General features: G+C 42.5%; 1 protein-coding gene across 1 annotated transcript; it reads left to right on the top strand.

The window, feature by feature from the left end:
• The first annotated feature begins 4,805 nt into the window (after window positions 1-4,805).
• LOC137504787 (speedy protein E4-like) lies at window positions 4,806-14,410 on the top strand. The gene is made up of 6 exons (XM_068233378.1): window positions 4,806-4,831; window positions 12,099-12,787; window positions 12,964-13,022; window positions 13,109-13,194; window positions 13,394-13,556; window positions 14,231-14,410. The coding sequence occupies exons 1-6, from the start codon at window positions 4,806-4,808 to the stop codon at window positions 14,408-14,410; spliced, it is 1,203 nt and encodes a 400-aa protein (XP_068089479.1).
• Window positions 14,411-14,985: the final 575 nt, after the last annotated feature.

The raw sequence follows: 14,985 nt of genomic DNA, 5'->3' as shown, positions 1-14,985 counted from the left end.
CTCCCTAACACTGCTATTGCCTATAGAGCGTGTCCTAGTGGCTGCAGCTCTGGCGCTTTGAGTCCACCAGGAGAAAAGCGTGATATAAATGTTCCGTGTTTTGATTGTATGCGTTTTTGATATGCGTTTTATGCAAATGTTTTGGAATGTGGCTAGTATAAAAACACATTTCCGTCCTCTCTCACCACTAGGAAATTAACAGGAAACGAAAATACATTATCAAACTTATTTTTTTATACAAAAACGCATAAAAAGGGCAATAAAAACGAAATAAGAAGCTATACCTGTGTGTCCCCGTTGACATACATTGTGTGCGTTTTAAATGCGTTTTGGAAAAATATGCAGCAAGTTTTAAAAAAAAATCACATTGCAAAACGCAAACAAAGGCATTTTTTCATGCGGCAATTGACTTACATTATGCGCGTTAATGCTAGTGTTTTAAGTAATGCTAGTGTTTCTGCTGTGTGTTCCTACCGTCGGTGTCAGTCGGTGCAGCTTGGTAGGATGCGCTACCATTTATTTTCTACTTTGCATAATATTTCCAAATAATATATTGTTGCCATTCAAAATACTAGGAAGATCATTTAAATGTTGTGATAGCCAGGACAAATGGGCAAATGAAATATGTGTTTTTTGTCTACAGTAGCATTGTTTATTTTAAAACTATAGGGAATAGAATGTGAGAAATAGTGATTTTTTTCATTTTTTCCTTGTTTTTCCTTTAAAAATGAATAGAAAATAAAGTAATAACTGCAAACAAGTATCACCCCCAAAAAGCCTAATTTGCAGTGAATAAAATGAGATATAGATCATCTAAGTGTGATAAGCAGTGATAAAGTTATGGCTAAATGAATGGGAATAGGAAATTGCTTCATTACTGCAGCTCGTTGGTCAGCTGACCTGCAGGGGAGGGACAGTTGCCTGGCACATGCAGCTGTGAGTCTGGCCATGAGACTAGCCATGAGATTGGCTGTGAGACTGGCCGTGAGACTTGCCGTGAGACTTGCCGTGAGACTAGCCGTGAGACTAGCCGTGAGACTGGCCGTGAGACTGCCAGTTGATAAAGCAGTTAAGAATGGCAGTTGGTCCTCATTCACATACAAGCCATCGATCAGGAAACATCTCAACGGATTTTCTCCTGCTTCTTTGGTTTTCAGTGAATATTTGTGACTTCCAGTCGATTTTTTTTACTCCAAAGCAACATTTCTAGTGACTCACTATCAACCAGTGACATTTTTAACCAGTTTTGGTCATTTTTGCCCAAGATGAGTGCCAGACAAGACACCGAGAGGTAAGTGGAGCCACAAGAATCAGAATCAGAATCAGAATAGATTTTATTCGCCAAGTACAGGATCGTACAAGGAATTGTTGTTGGCACTACAGAGCAGCAAACCTTCATGGACAGGAACATAACTATGATTGACAGCATACATATAATTACACATAGACTACAGGATTTTAGGAGTACAAAAATACAGTACAAAATACACTGGGCGAATGCCCAAAACAAGCAGTTTTACAGCATCCACTATGCAATATGCGACGCAGCCCCGGTAGCAGTTAGCGTGTCACAGGGATGGCGAAGAGGGACGCTGAGTTGAGGGCCTGGGCAGCTTGGGGGAAGAAAGAGTCCCTGTGTCTGGAGGTCTTGGTGTAGATAGATCTGAGGCGGCGCCCCAGTGGGAGAAGATTGAGGTAGCGATTGCCAGGGCCATCAGAGAGCTGTAGGGGGATGGAAAACCAGTGAGGAGAGCCCTGCTACTAATTCTGGGCTGCATGGGGGCCTTTTATTGCCTGATTGTGGGATATTCATCTTTTGGTGACATGTGGAGTAGGTAGGCCTTAGGACTAGCTTTCTCCTTGGTGACAGTTGGAGTAGCCTAGGTAGGGCTTAGGCCTAGCATCAGAGCTAGATCATCCAAAATGTAAAGCTAGGCAGTTGCCTAGGGCATGGAGAGAGTCTAGGGGCCTGGTGGATGCTAGCCCCCATCAAATCTTACTAAAAAAAGCCAGGTGACCATCTGCGGTGTGTAAAAACAGCTATCTTTCCAAGGGCCCAGTGGCGTAGCTATGGATCTTTAGGCCTCAGTGCAATTTTTACATGGGGCCTGCCAAGCATTCGACAACATAACAATTCTTATCTGCAACAATACCTGGCAAGGGCATCCACAGGGGGACAGTTCATTAATGATCACCACTAGTCAAGGCATCTATAGAAGTGATCAGTAACAGCATAGCACCTTAGAAGGGCAAATACTGTGGATGAGGGAGGGCCCCTAGTGGGCCCCTCTGGTCCTGGGGCCCCCTATTGCTACGCCACTGCTAGAGCCCCATTTCATCTAAATGTATTTCTGGTTACATCAAAAACACAGGAAAAATCATTATATGTTTTTATGACAATGTGATACATGCAATGTTAATTTTAGACTTTATAGTCTGTGAGAGCTCGTTCACATTAGAGACGTTTTTGCCATTTTTTAAACGATTTAGCGGCGTTTCTTGCTGATTATTGCGGACATTTTTCGGCAGAAGGGCATAAGCGTCCGCATGCAGCGAAGTTTCTTGCGGATTATTGCGGACATTTTTCCGCATAAGGGCATAAGCGTCCGCATGCAGCGAAGTTTCTTGCGGATTATTGCGGACATTTTTCGGCAGAAGGGCATAAGCGTCCGCATTTAGCGATGTTTCTTGCGGATTATTGCGGACATTTTTCCGCATAAGGGCATAAGCCTCCACATGCAGCGAAATTTCTTGCGTATTATTGCTGACATTTTTCCGCATAAGGGCATAAGCGTCCGCATACTTCAATGTTTGATGTTGGTCGAAAACGCGAATATTTCTGAAGATTTTCGCGAAAATTCGCCGAATTCAAAAACGGGATTTTTGATGCGAAAATGACTTGGGCGAAAATTCGCAAGCAACAGATGCCCATAAACGATACAATTTTAGCAATCGATCTTCTAATAGACAGGGTTTGGATAGTGTTGATGGTGCCAATCAAAAAAAAAAATGTTCAATTAATAAATCATGTAATTGATCTATTTTGTGGATCGATTCTATTTGAAATGATCAGATTGGTTATATTTTGTATCCCATGTATGGGGCCGATCAATTCCTTCTAAACGATTTGTTCTGGTCACAATTATGGAATTGGAAGGTCGACCATTCGCTAAAATGATATTGTCAATGGGCACCTAAACTGTTTTTTACTACAAGTAGGGTCGGCTGTAGGTGAGGAGACGCCGGTGTAGGCAGAACTCTGATCTCTTCACAAGGCTTTATGTTTAGGGATGAGCTCAAAGTAATTGTTGTATCCAAAGTATTTTTTGCATCAAAATTTATATTTTCACCTGGTGCAAAATTTTCAAAAAAAAATGATGGCCAACAAATGTATGTTATATGAAGGTGTTTTCTCATATCTATTGAATTAATTTAGCAACAATTTGCATGTCCATGTATTTTCACATATATTCTCATCTGTGCGCAAATGACATCATCATGAGAGACAAAATCGGAGGGGACTGGAGTGGGTGCAACAGAGGAATAGAAGGCTGAAGAAGCAGAGACTGGGGTAAAGGAGGGAAAGTGGGGAGAGAAGGAGGACAGAGAGAAAAGCAGATGGAAAGCTGCATGCAAAAATCAAGAGTGTGTGGAAGACATGGTTCAGCAATCTGCTATATTGGATAAATAAAAAAGCATCAATAAACAATCACTTTTCATCCTCTCTGGCTCAACACTAGGAAATTACCAGGAAACGAAAATACATTATCAAACTTGTTTTTTTATACAAAAATGCATAAAAAAGGCAATAAAAACGAATTAAGAAGCTATACCTGTGTGTCACCATTGACATACATTGTGTGCGTTTTAAATGCGTTTTAGAAAAATATGCAGCAAGTTTTAAAAAAAAAAATCACATTGCAAAACGCAAACAAAGGCGTTTTTTCATGCGGCAATTGACTTACATTATGCGCGTTAATGCTAGTGTTTTACGCAATGCTAGCGTTTCTGCTGTGCGTTCCTACCGTCGGTGTCAGTCGGTGCAGCTTGGTAAGATGCGCTACCATTTATTTTCTACTTTGCATAATATTTCCAAATAATATATTGTTGCCATTCAAAATACTAGGAAGATCATTTAAATGTTGTGATAGCCAGGACAAATGGGCAAATAAAATATGTGTTTTTTGTCTGCAGTAGCATTGTTTATTTTAAAACTATAGGGAATAGAATGTGAGAAATAGTGAATTTTTTCATTTTTTCCTTGTTTTTTCTTTAAAAATAAAGTAATAACTGCAAACAAGTATCACCCCCAAAAAGCCTAATTTGCAGTGAATAAAATGAGATATAGATCATCTAAGTGTGATAAGCAGTGATAAAGTTATGGCTAAATGAATGGGAATAGGAAATTGCTTCATTACTGCAGCTCGTTGGTCAGCTGACCTGCAGGGGAGGGACAGTTGCCTGGCACATGCAGCTGTGAGTCTGGCCATGAGACTAGCCATGAGATTGGCTGTGAGACTGGCCGTGAGACTTGCCGTGAGACTTGCCGTGAGACTAGCCGTGAGACTAGCCGTGAGACTGGCCGTGAGACTGCCAGTTGATAAAGCAGTTAAGAATGGCAGTTGGTCCTCATTCACATGCAAGCCATCGATCAGGAAACATCTCAACGGATTTTCTCCTGCTTCTTTGGTTTTCAGTGAATATTTGTGACTTCCAGTCGATTTTTTTTACTCCAAAGCAACATTTCTAGTGACTCACTATCAACCAGTGACATTTTTAACCAGTTTTGGTCATTTTTGCCCAAGATGAGTGCCAGACAAGACACCGAGAGGTAAGTGGAGCCACCAGAGGCCATCAGAGAGCTTTAGGGGGATGGAAAACCAGTGAGGTTTTAACCCTGCTACTAATTCTGGGCTGCATAGGGACCTTTTATTGCCTGATTGTGGGATATTCATCTTTTGGTGACATGTGGAGTAGGTAGGCCTTAGGACTAGCTTTCTCCTTGGTGACAGTTGGAGTAGCCTAGGTAGGGCTTAGGCCTAGCATCAGAGCTAGATCATCCAAAATGTAAAGCTAGGCAGTTGCCTAGGGCATGGAGAGAGTCTAGGGGCCTGGTGGATGCTAGCCCCCATCAAATCTTACTAAAAAAAGCCAGGTGACCATCTGCGGTGTGTAAAAACAGCTATCTTTCCAAGGGCCCAGTGGCGTAGCTATGGATCTTTAGGCCTCAGTGCAATTTTTACATGGGGCCTGCCAAGCATTCGACAACATAACAATTCTTATCTGCAACAATACCTGGCAAGGGCATCCACAGGGGGACAGTTCATTAATGATCACCACTAGTCAAGGCATCTATAGAAGTGATCAGTAACAGCAGAGCACCTTAGAAGGGCAAATACTGTGGTTGAGGCAGGGCCCCTAGTGGGCCCCTCTGGTCCTGGGGCCCCAGTGCAGTCGCAGCCCTTTTCACCCCCTATTGCTACGCCACTGCTAGGGCCCCATTTCATCTAAATGTATTTCTGGTTATATCAAAAACACAGGAAAAATCATGATATGTTTTTATGACAATGTGATACATGCAATGTTAATTTTAGACTTTATATTCTCTTTGAGAGCTCGTTCACATTAGAGGCATTTTTGCCATTTTTTAAGCGCTGGCGATTTTCAAAATCGCCCTGAAAGCGCTTGTGCAATGATTTCCTATGAGACAGTTCACATCTGAGCGGTTAATTTCCGATCCGCTCAGAAAAGCGGTGCCGGTACCATTTTGCGATTTTGCCTCAATGGAAGGTATAGGAAAAATGCAAACGCTCACAATATCGCTTTGTGCAGCAATTGCGTGAGCGTCTTTGAGAATAAATACATTGTATTTATTGTTTTCCGGATCAAAGAGTTGACTTCCTGACTGACGTCGGGAAGTGAAAAAACGCAGTCGCTGTGCAAAAGCAAAATCGCTTAACAAAAACGTCCAACGTATAGATATCGGGAAAAAAATTGTATCAAAAAAAGGCCAACGCGAATGGCCACGTGGACGGAACACAATGTCTAAAGGAAATGTAGAAATGTACCGTATGTACTAAACTTTGGCAACAGTCATGAAATGCCCAGCAGTGACACAACAAATATAACAGCTGTAACCAGTATTCACACACATAACAGTGCACATAACATGCATATCTGTTCACTACACCAAAGCATCAGTCATGTATGGAGGTTTTACACCACGCCCCCTCTGCTGTGGCCTGCACCCCCCATTTCTAATTGCCCCTCTGCTGTAACCTGCAATCTCCCCCTCCATATTTTACAAGTATCATGTAGTATAAAGATAAGAGGAGGGGGATTTTGCTGTAGAATGAAATAGCAATCAACCAAACAAATCTAATATGACTTCAGATCAGTGATGAGCGAAAATGCAAAAATTATTTTCGCGTTCATTTTCGCCTAATGCCCGTTATTTTTGCGTTAAATTCGTAGTTCATCACGTATGTATTTCTGCATAGTCGTAGTACCAATATGCGAAGCTTCGCCACGCATGTATTAGCGGATTATTGCGGACATTTTTCCGCATAAGAGCATAAGCGTCCGCATTTAGCGATGTTTCTTGCGGATAATTGCGGACATTTTTCCGCATAAGGGCATAAGCCTCAACATGCAGCGAAATTTCTTGCGGATTATTGCGGACATTTTTCCGCATACGGGCATAAGCGTCCGCATACTTCAATTTTCAATGCTGGTATAAAACGCAAATATTTCTGAAGATTTTCGCAAAAATTCGCCGAATTCAAAAACGGGATTTTCGATGTGAAAATGACTTGGGCGAAAATTCGCAAGCAACGCTGCTTCAGATGCCCATAAACGATACAATTTTAGCAATCGATCTTCCAATAGACAGGGTTTGGATAGTGTTGATGGTGCCAATCGAAAAAAAAATGTTCAATTAATAAATCATTTAATTGATCTATTTTGTGGATCGATTCTATTTAAAATGATCAGATTGGTTATATTTTGTATCCCATGTATGGGGCCGATCAATTCCTTCTAAACGATTTGTTCTGGTCACAATTATGGAATTGGAAGGTCGACCATTCGCTAAAAAATGATATTGTCATTGGGCACCTAAACTGTTTTTTACTACAAGTAGGGTCGGCTGTAGGTGAGGAGACGCCGGTGTAGGCAGAACTCTGATCTCTTCACAAGGCTTTATGTTTAGGGATGAGCTCAAACTAATTGTTGTATCCAAAGTATTTTTTGCATCAAAATTTATATTTTTACCTGGTGCAAAATTTTCAAAAAAATGATGGCCAACAAATGTATGTTATATGAAGGTGTTTTCTCATATCTATTGACTTCAATGAATTTAGCAACAATGTGCATGTCCATGTATTTTCACATATATTTTCATCTGTGCACAAATGTCATCATCATGAGAGACAAAATCGGAGGGGACTGGAGTGGGTGCAACAGAGGAATAGAAGGCTGAAGAAGCAGAGACTGGGGTAAAGGAGGGAAAGTGGGGAGAGAAGGAGGGCAGAGAGAAAAGCAGATGGAAAGCTGCATGCAAAAATCAAGAGTGTGTGGAAGACATGGTTCAGCAATCTGCTATATTCATGGCCGGATTTCAGGCAAGGCCACATAGGCCATGGCCTAGGGCACCAGGAGAGCAAGGGGCGTCTGTGGGCAGCATGGAGGCAGTAGCAGTTAGCCTGCCAAACATTTGACTTGCTACAAAGAGTTTGCACATAGCATTGCGCGGCTACAAACAGCTGGATCTGGTACTCGGGGGATGAAGGGGCAGTGAATGGGCACTTACAGTGATCTCTGAGCCGCCTGTCACTCACTAACTGACCTCAGAGGAGCCTACAATCTAATCCCTGCCATGTTGGGAGGAAGTGGGGTTAGGATGCTGCCGGTCAGGGGCAGCTGCTGATAGTTGGCCTTGGGCGGTAAAAACTATAAATCCGGCCCTGGCTATATTGGATAAATAAAAAAGCATCAATAAACAATCACTAATGTTCTGCGCCTCCTGCTCACTTGTCATCACCCTTCCCCTCTCTATAGAGCAGAATGGGTTAAAGCCGACCAGCATCTCTGTACAGCGATCATCAAAATCCAAGAAATACAGTGCTCAACTTCATGTGAAGTAAAAGGAAAATTGATCACCCAATCACAGCAACAGTATCTTCCCACAGAGCAGGGAGTACCCCACTCTAAAAGCATGAATCTGGGGGACCCCTTGACCTAATGGCTAAGCCCTACAATGGAGACCGGTCTCCCACACACCACACAGCCCCATCACGCATAGCTCCCCAACTGTCCCTCTTTCGGAAGCCCTGTCCCTTTGTCCCTGTTTCCTCCTCATTTGTGCATCTTTCAGGACATTGTCCCTCTTTCTATGTAAATATATATATATTTCTCTACTAAAAATGCATTTGATCGACTCTAAATTTTATTCCCATCCGTTAAATTGATATATTACTTAATTTTAAATTTTAAAATGTTAATTTTAATTTTAAAATATTAAAATAAAGGAAAATGAGCCAGGATAGAAAGGACCAGTGTGGTTTGAATTATAAAACAACATATTTTTCTTATGAAATCTTTACAGTATGCGTGACTAGGGGTGTAGTGGGCGTGATCAGGGGTGTGGCAGTGGCTTAAGTTTCCCTCTTTCTCATCTCCAAAAAGTTGGGAGGTATGCACAACACAAGCCGGGCAACGCATACAGTGTGTTGAGCCCAGCGCTAGGTAGATTGCAGATGCCAGTGAACTGTGTGTGCACAGCAGCACGGAGGACATACGGATCTCACCGCTCTTCAACAACCGCTGTCTGCAGGACAGTAGAGTGTGTATCCACAAGCCAAGTGACGGTGACTCCAGTGGCGAAAGGATGGTAAGGGCAGCTCACATGCCCACCACAAACACAGAGCTCCGTGTTTCAACCACATGGGTTGCGAGGTCCAGCCGTATGTAAATGTATGCAGCTTAAACAGGAACCAATCAAATCCTGCTGAGCTAAAATTTGAATGGACCATTTTCAAGCTGCATACTTACTACATACAAAATGTACATAATTTTTCAAGCTGCATACTTACTACATACAAAATGTACATAATTTTACATCAACTCAAAATGATGTGCATCTCATTGACCATTGCTACTCCCCACATCAAATTTACCTGAAGACAGTTGCATACTGGGCTCTAGACTCCTGACTGGGCCTCATCATCGCTGGCGCTGCACTTCAGACAAAAAAGCCCACATATACAGCTTTAAAAAATTATTTCTGACTCTGATTTAAGTTAATAAGCTGCAAGGTTCAATGCAAAATGCAATCACTATGTAAAGTATTCTGCTGTCTGCCTCCTGCCCAGTGCAGTGCTAATCAATCACAGTCAGTGTGTCAATCATCATTCTCACTCTCACATACATGTAATTTGTCAGACTCAGTCACTAGTGGCACAGCACCACGTCACCAGCTCAGGGCGGTTGTATGTCGGTGTATGTCACCCAGTCAGTCATCAGCCTGCCAGCCAATGATCGGCCTGACCAGCCAATTTATTTATTTTAGTATTTAAATAGCGCCAACATCTTGCCATTAACTGTCTCTCAGAGTGTATGCATCTTAAGGTGCGTACACACATGCGACTATAGTCGTTTGTAACGATCGTTCCCCGATCTTTACCAACGACGATCGTTACAAAAACGAACCACCGACTATTAAGGCAAACGACGAACGAGCCAAATCGCTACAAAAGAAAGTTCTGTCTCGGCTGATTTTTTCCAACGACGATCGTTTGCAAAAGTAGTACATCGTTGGAAATGGTCGTTCGTACCAGGCTTGACATGCGCATTTCACAATTTCTCCGTGAAACTTCTCATTTTTATGCGCAGGCGCAATAGTTGCTTTACGTAATGTAACGTTCGTTTTAACGATCAGATTGTTACACACCTTTTAACACTAACTTTACTTAGGTCGTTCTTTCATCAATTAAAAGTTTGTTCGTCGTTCTCAACGAACGATCGTTGTCGCATGTGTGTACGTAGCATAAGTCTTGGGCCAATTGGGGGGGGGGGATAAAAAAAGAACATTTTTTTTTTTTTTTACAAAATTTCGGTCTATTTTGATTAATATAATAAAAACTAAAAATAGCAGCATCAATAAATTCCATCAAAAGAAAGCTCTATTTGTGAGAAGAAAAGGAGGTAAAATTCATTTGGGTGCTAAGTTGTATGACCGAGCAATAAACCGTTAAAGTTGTGAAATGCCGAATTATAAAAAGTGGCCTAGTCACTACGGGGGTATAAACCTCTGGGGCTCAAGTGTCTCTGAGGATGTATGATCTGAAAAGGCATGTTTGTTTGTTTTTTTTAAATAAAAACATATTTTAGGGCATAATTCATTTAAAATGATGTTTAATGTTTATACAAACTGTGGCTCAGCTAGGACTTTTGTGGCAGACAGTATTTATTGCCTGCAACCCTTATGATAGCCATACTGGAGAGGATATCTCTGGAGAGGTTTTAGCAAATCACACCTCAGCTAGGACATTTGTAGCAGATAAGGGGGGATTCTCATTGGTTCACTAAGTGATGGATCAATGAGGATTCTCCATGGTGAGGGAGGATTCCCATTGGTCTATTACAATTAAATGGGGATCCTCATAATGCTTCTCCCCTGTAGTGGCCCAGAGGGGCAGTGGCAGCCGTGGTGGGAGACTAAATGGCAGTGACAGCGGGAGATCACATGCACAATGGTGCGTAATATGACACTGCAACGGGGCACAATGCATTAAATCAATATGCACTGTAAATGTAAAATTGTGCATCCGGTGCAGTGTGAACCCAGCCAAAGTTTAAAGCAATCAATGGCCTCAATTCACTAAGATCATGCTGGAGATAATAAGGCAAGAGAAAACTTGCCACCACACAGTGAGAGAGTTATCTTATCTCTTCATTCCTTAAGTTACCTCCTCTGTAGTTAAGTTACCTTCTCTGTAGTTATTTTCAACTTTAACTTTAGAATTCTGGAGTTATTTTAAGGATTGAAGACTTAACATAAAGACAGAAGAGTTAACTTTAGGTTTGCCTGAGATAAAATGTTTCCAGAATACTACATGCCTCATCACCATGGTGATAACTTTAGAAACGTTATTAAAGAGAAACTCCAACCAAGAATTGAACTTTTTCCCAATCAGTAGCTGATACCCCATTTTACATGAGAAAGACAATGATTTTCACAAACAGACCATCAGGGGGCGCTGTGTGACTGATTTTGTGCTGAAACCCCTCCCACAAGAGGCTCTGAATACCGCGGTACTGCTGGCAAACTGCCACAATGTAACAATGTTCAGAGACAGGAAATAGCTGTTATTAGCTATCTGTAACAGACAGAGCAGCTAGAAACAGCTAAATAACCTGCCCACAGTAACAATGTCTCCATGTAATAAATGTCAGAATGTGAATCTGGGAGAGGAAAGATTTTACAATGAGCAAACACTGACTAAATCATTTATACATAATTATTGTAAAAAATGAAGCACTTTTTTTTACTACATTATTTTCACTGGAGTTCCTCTTTAAAGACAGGAGATAAGCTTAGTGAATTGAGGCCACTGGGTAATAGTATAAAGCCAATAATACTAAAATATTGTAGTATATTTAGTTAGAGTATATGGCATGTGAACATCTATGTGTACAGTGCTGCCCATAATTAGTCATACCCCAATAAAGGCTTTTCTATTGATTATTGAGAAGGGTATGAATAATTTTGGACAGTAATGCCTTTTGTACATCGTCTTTTGGGAGACACCTATGTCATTTCCTGTCAAAAAATTACTTGCTGGTTGAATAAAAGTAACTTTAAGTCATAATTTGCCAGGGGTATGAATAATTATGGGCAGCACTGTAAGTACACTTTATTAGATTATAAGATTTAGTTTCAGCTCCACTAGCTCCGGGTGCAATGCGGTTTTCCAGATAACGTGTGCGTTCATATGCGATATACACACGCATTGCCCAGAGCTGTGCTATGTATGTTAATGGACATTATCACAGGAATGCTTTAACTTACACTGTGTATTTTACATCTTCTCCTACAGAGCAAACACTATCAGCTTCTCTCCCTCTGATTCCCAGGATGGGAGCGTCATGTCTGATGGGTCTGGATCCTCCCCAGACTCTGACTTTGCAGTGCCTGCAGTGCCTATCTATTATGCACCTGTGCCAACTGCAAATGAGAGTTTCACCATCCACACTCTCTCCATGGCACAGGTTGCAGAGGCCTTGGATGGGGTTGATGAAACATCTCCATCACCCACCAGTGATCTGACTGCACCAGCTGCAGCAGTCCCATCCAACCCTGCACAGCTTTTAGATAGGCCTGCAGAGACACCTACACCACCAGGCAAAGTCGTTTCTGAATCTGAGTCTGCCAGCACACTCAGAACACCTGAGACTCCGAGTCCCATTGTGTCATCTGAGTCTCCCAGCTCACTCAGTACACATGAGTCTCCGAGTCCCATTGTGTCATCTGAGTCTGCCAGCTCACTCAGAACACAGGAGCCTCCAGACCCATTCAGAACACCTGACAATCCCATCCGAATCAGACAGAGAGGACCTCGCATTCCCTCTCCACTCATCACTCCTGGAAACGAGGATGTGCCGTACAGGAGTGTGAAGTGGGAGAGTGTGACAGACACCGACCAACCAGCCAGAGCCCGTCCATCAGATTCTCAGAAGCCAGCCATCATCACAAGAGAGATGAGGAGAGCCTTCCACAAGCTCCTTGGTGAGATATTTAACCTATTTAACCATTAGACAACGCTTTGAGTCCCCAGGGAGAAAAGCGCTATATAAATATTATTGTTATTGTTATTGTTGTAGAAAAACCATTATCTTCATTACAGCAAAGCCATTTCTATAACATACCACGATTCTCATATTTTACCATTTTGTCTCACACAGATGACCGCGCCATTGAAATCTTCCTGGAACATGATGGATGCAAAAGAGTGTCAGACAAGGTAAATATTAGCAAATGTACCATAGAAGTCTTGGTTTGTCCATCAGTAAAAGCTAATTGTCTCTGTATTTGTGTTTCCCATTACAGTACCTGCTTGCCATGGTGCTCGTCTACTTCAGCAGAGCTGGCCTCTCCATTGCCGAATACAACATCCAGAACTTCTACGCTGCTCTGTAAGTATATGATGTTTTCTTCTCATGCATATTTTCACATAGCTGACAGTAGAGGGGTAACTTATATCGGGGGGCTCCATGACAACCTCCTTCTCTCTTCTGCCATGGGTCTGGTAGCATATAGATATACAGTATACAGCTAGCAATACAAATAGGTATGTTTTTATAGCACATTCGTATTATTCCATCATTTTTTTAGGTTCCTGGCTAACCAGATGGAAGAAGACATCCCTTTCTATTACTCCATCTTCCTGTTCGCCGACTGGTACTTCAGCAGCGAAGAAGACTTCAAGGAGGCCACGAAGACCCTCTTTAGACGGATGAGATTCCGGGCCTGGGTCAGTCGTGAGGAGTGCCGCCATGTAAGTAAAAAAAAATAAAAAATCCTAAACACTAATCTGTCACCACTCAGCTCTACCTCTAGAGCCCGGCATCTCTTCCTGCACTCATCTAATCACCCAATGCAGGAGATGCCGGGCACTAGGGGGAAAACTAAGCGGTGACAGGAGGACACACATTGCTGGACTATGTCGGAGCAGGTGACATTATCATGGCGTCCACCGTACTCTGCATAATGTCAGCTGGGGGGGGGACAGGACAGGACACAGGATGGAGAGAGAGGGGGAAACCACTAAACAGCAGGGAAGCTCTATTCAGGTTTCCTTTAGCCTGTATCTCTGGGAACAGAATTTGAGTATCCCATAGGGTTTTAAGGTTAGGTGTGGGGGGTTAAAGTTAGGCATGCGGGGGGGGGGGGGGGGGTACTTAAAGCAGATCTCCAGCCTAAAATTAAAATCCAGCAGCCTTACTTTAAATGAGTGATAGTTACCTGTGCTTCCTTGTCCTTCAAAGCCATCCTGAAGACCCCTAATAACCCGACTATCACCTAATCACCTGGATATTTTTGGATATTTTATAAACGTGAAGTACTGCTTTTATTTAAAATCGATAAACAAAATTGCACTCACATTTAAAAAAAAGATTCATTAGTTTATTTTATAAACGTCTAACATGTATGTTTGTTTAATTCCCTTAGGTCATGAAGAGACTGAGTCACCGGGGATGGAGAAGAAAGAGAATGGACCATCATGGCCTGGCCCATCGGGATTTCAGGATGACCACAGAGGAATGCACTGCTATGGAACCAGGGAGCGGATATGTCTGTGACCAGTGTTCTAGGTCCAGGCCCCGCGCCTGGTGTTGCATCATGCAGTGATAGTTACCTCCTGCCAGGGCAGTTGCAGCTCCTGTCATCTCCACCCATGTCCTGCAACTCTTTCCATCCTGTCCAGCGACTTCCATCACCTGCAGTGAAGTCATTCATGCAGGCTCTGACATGGAATTCACCATATACCACCTCATACATTTCCATCCTTCTCATGCAGGTCCTGAGAATTCATCCATCTGCTGAAGTTTTTGCTGTCATCTGCTTTTAATATCTTTTTGCCACAGTGTCTGTCAGAGTTTCCATCTCCTCCAGGTCCTGGCTTTTCCTACATTTTTACTCATTTCCTGCAGTACCTGTCATCACCTGCAGTGAGCGACTTCTGCAGCCATCAGCTGCAGCTCCTATCTTTTCCTGCAGTGCCTGTCATCATCTGCAGTGAGCGACTTCTGCAGCTATCACCTGCAGCTCCTATCTTTACCTGCAGTGGCTCCTCTACTGCAGCGAGCGACTCTTACAAATCATTTCCTGCAGTGCCTGTCATCTCTTGCAGTGATCTTCCCCTTTAATTTATTTCCTGCAGTGACTCCTCTACTGCAGTGAGCGACTCATTCAATTCATTTCCT

This window comes from Hyperolius riggenbachi, chromosome 4, assembly GCF_040937935.1.
Source record: "Hyperolius riggenbachi isolate aHypRig1 chromosome 4, aHypRig1.pri, whole genome shotgun sequence".
Taxonomy (NCBI): domain Eukaryota; kingdom Metazoa; phylum Chordata; class Amphibia; order Anura; family Hyperoliidae; genus Hyperolius; species Hyperolius riggenbachi.
The sequence above is the reverse complement of the archived record's forward strand: the minus strand, read 5'-3'. Positions and strand labels throughout refer to the sequence as shown.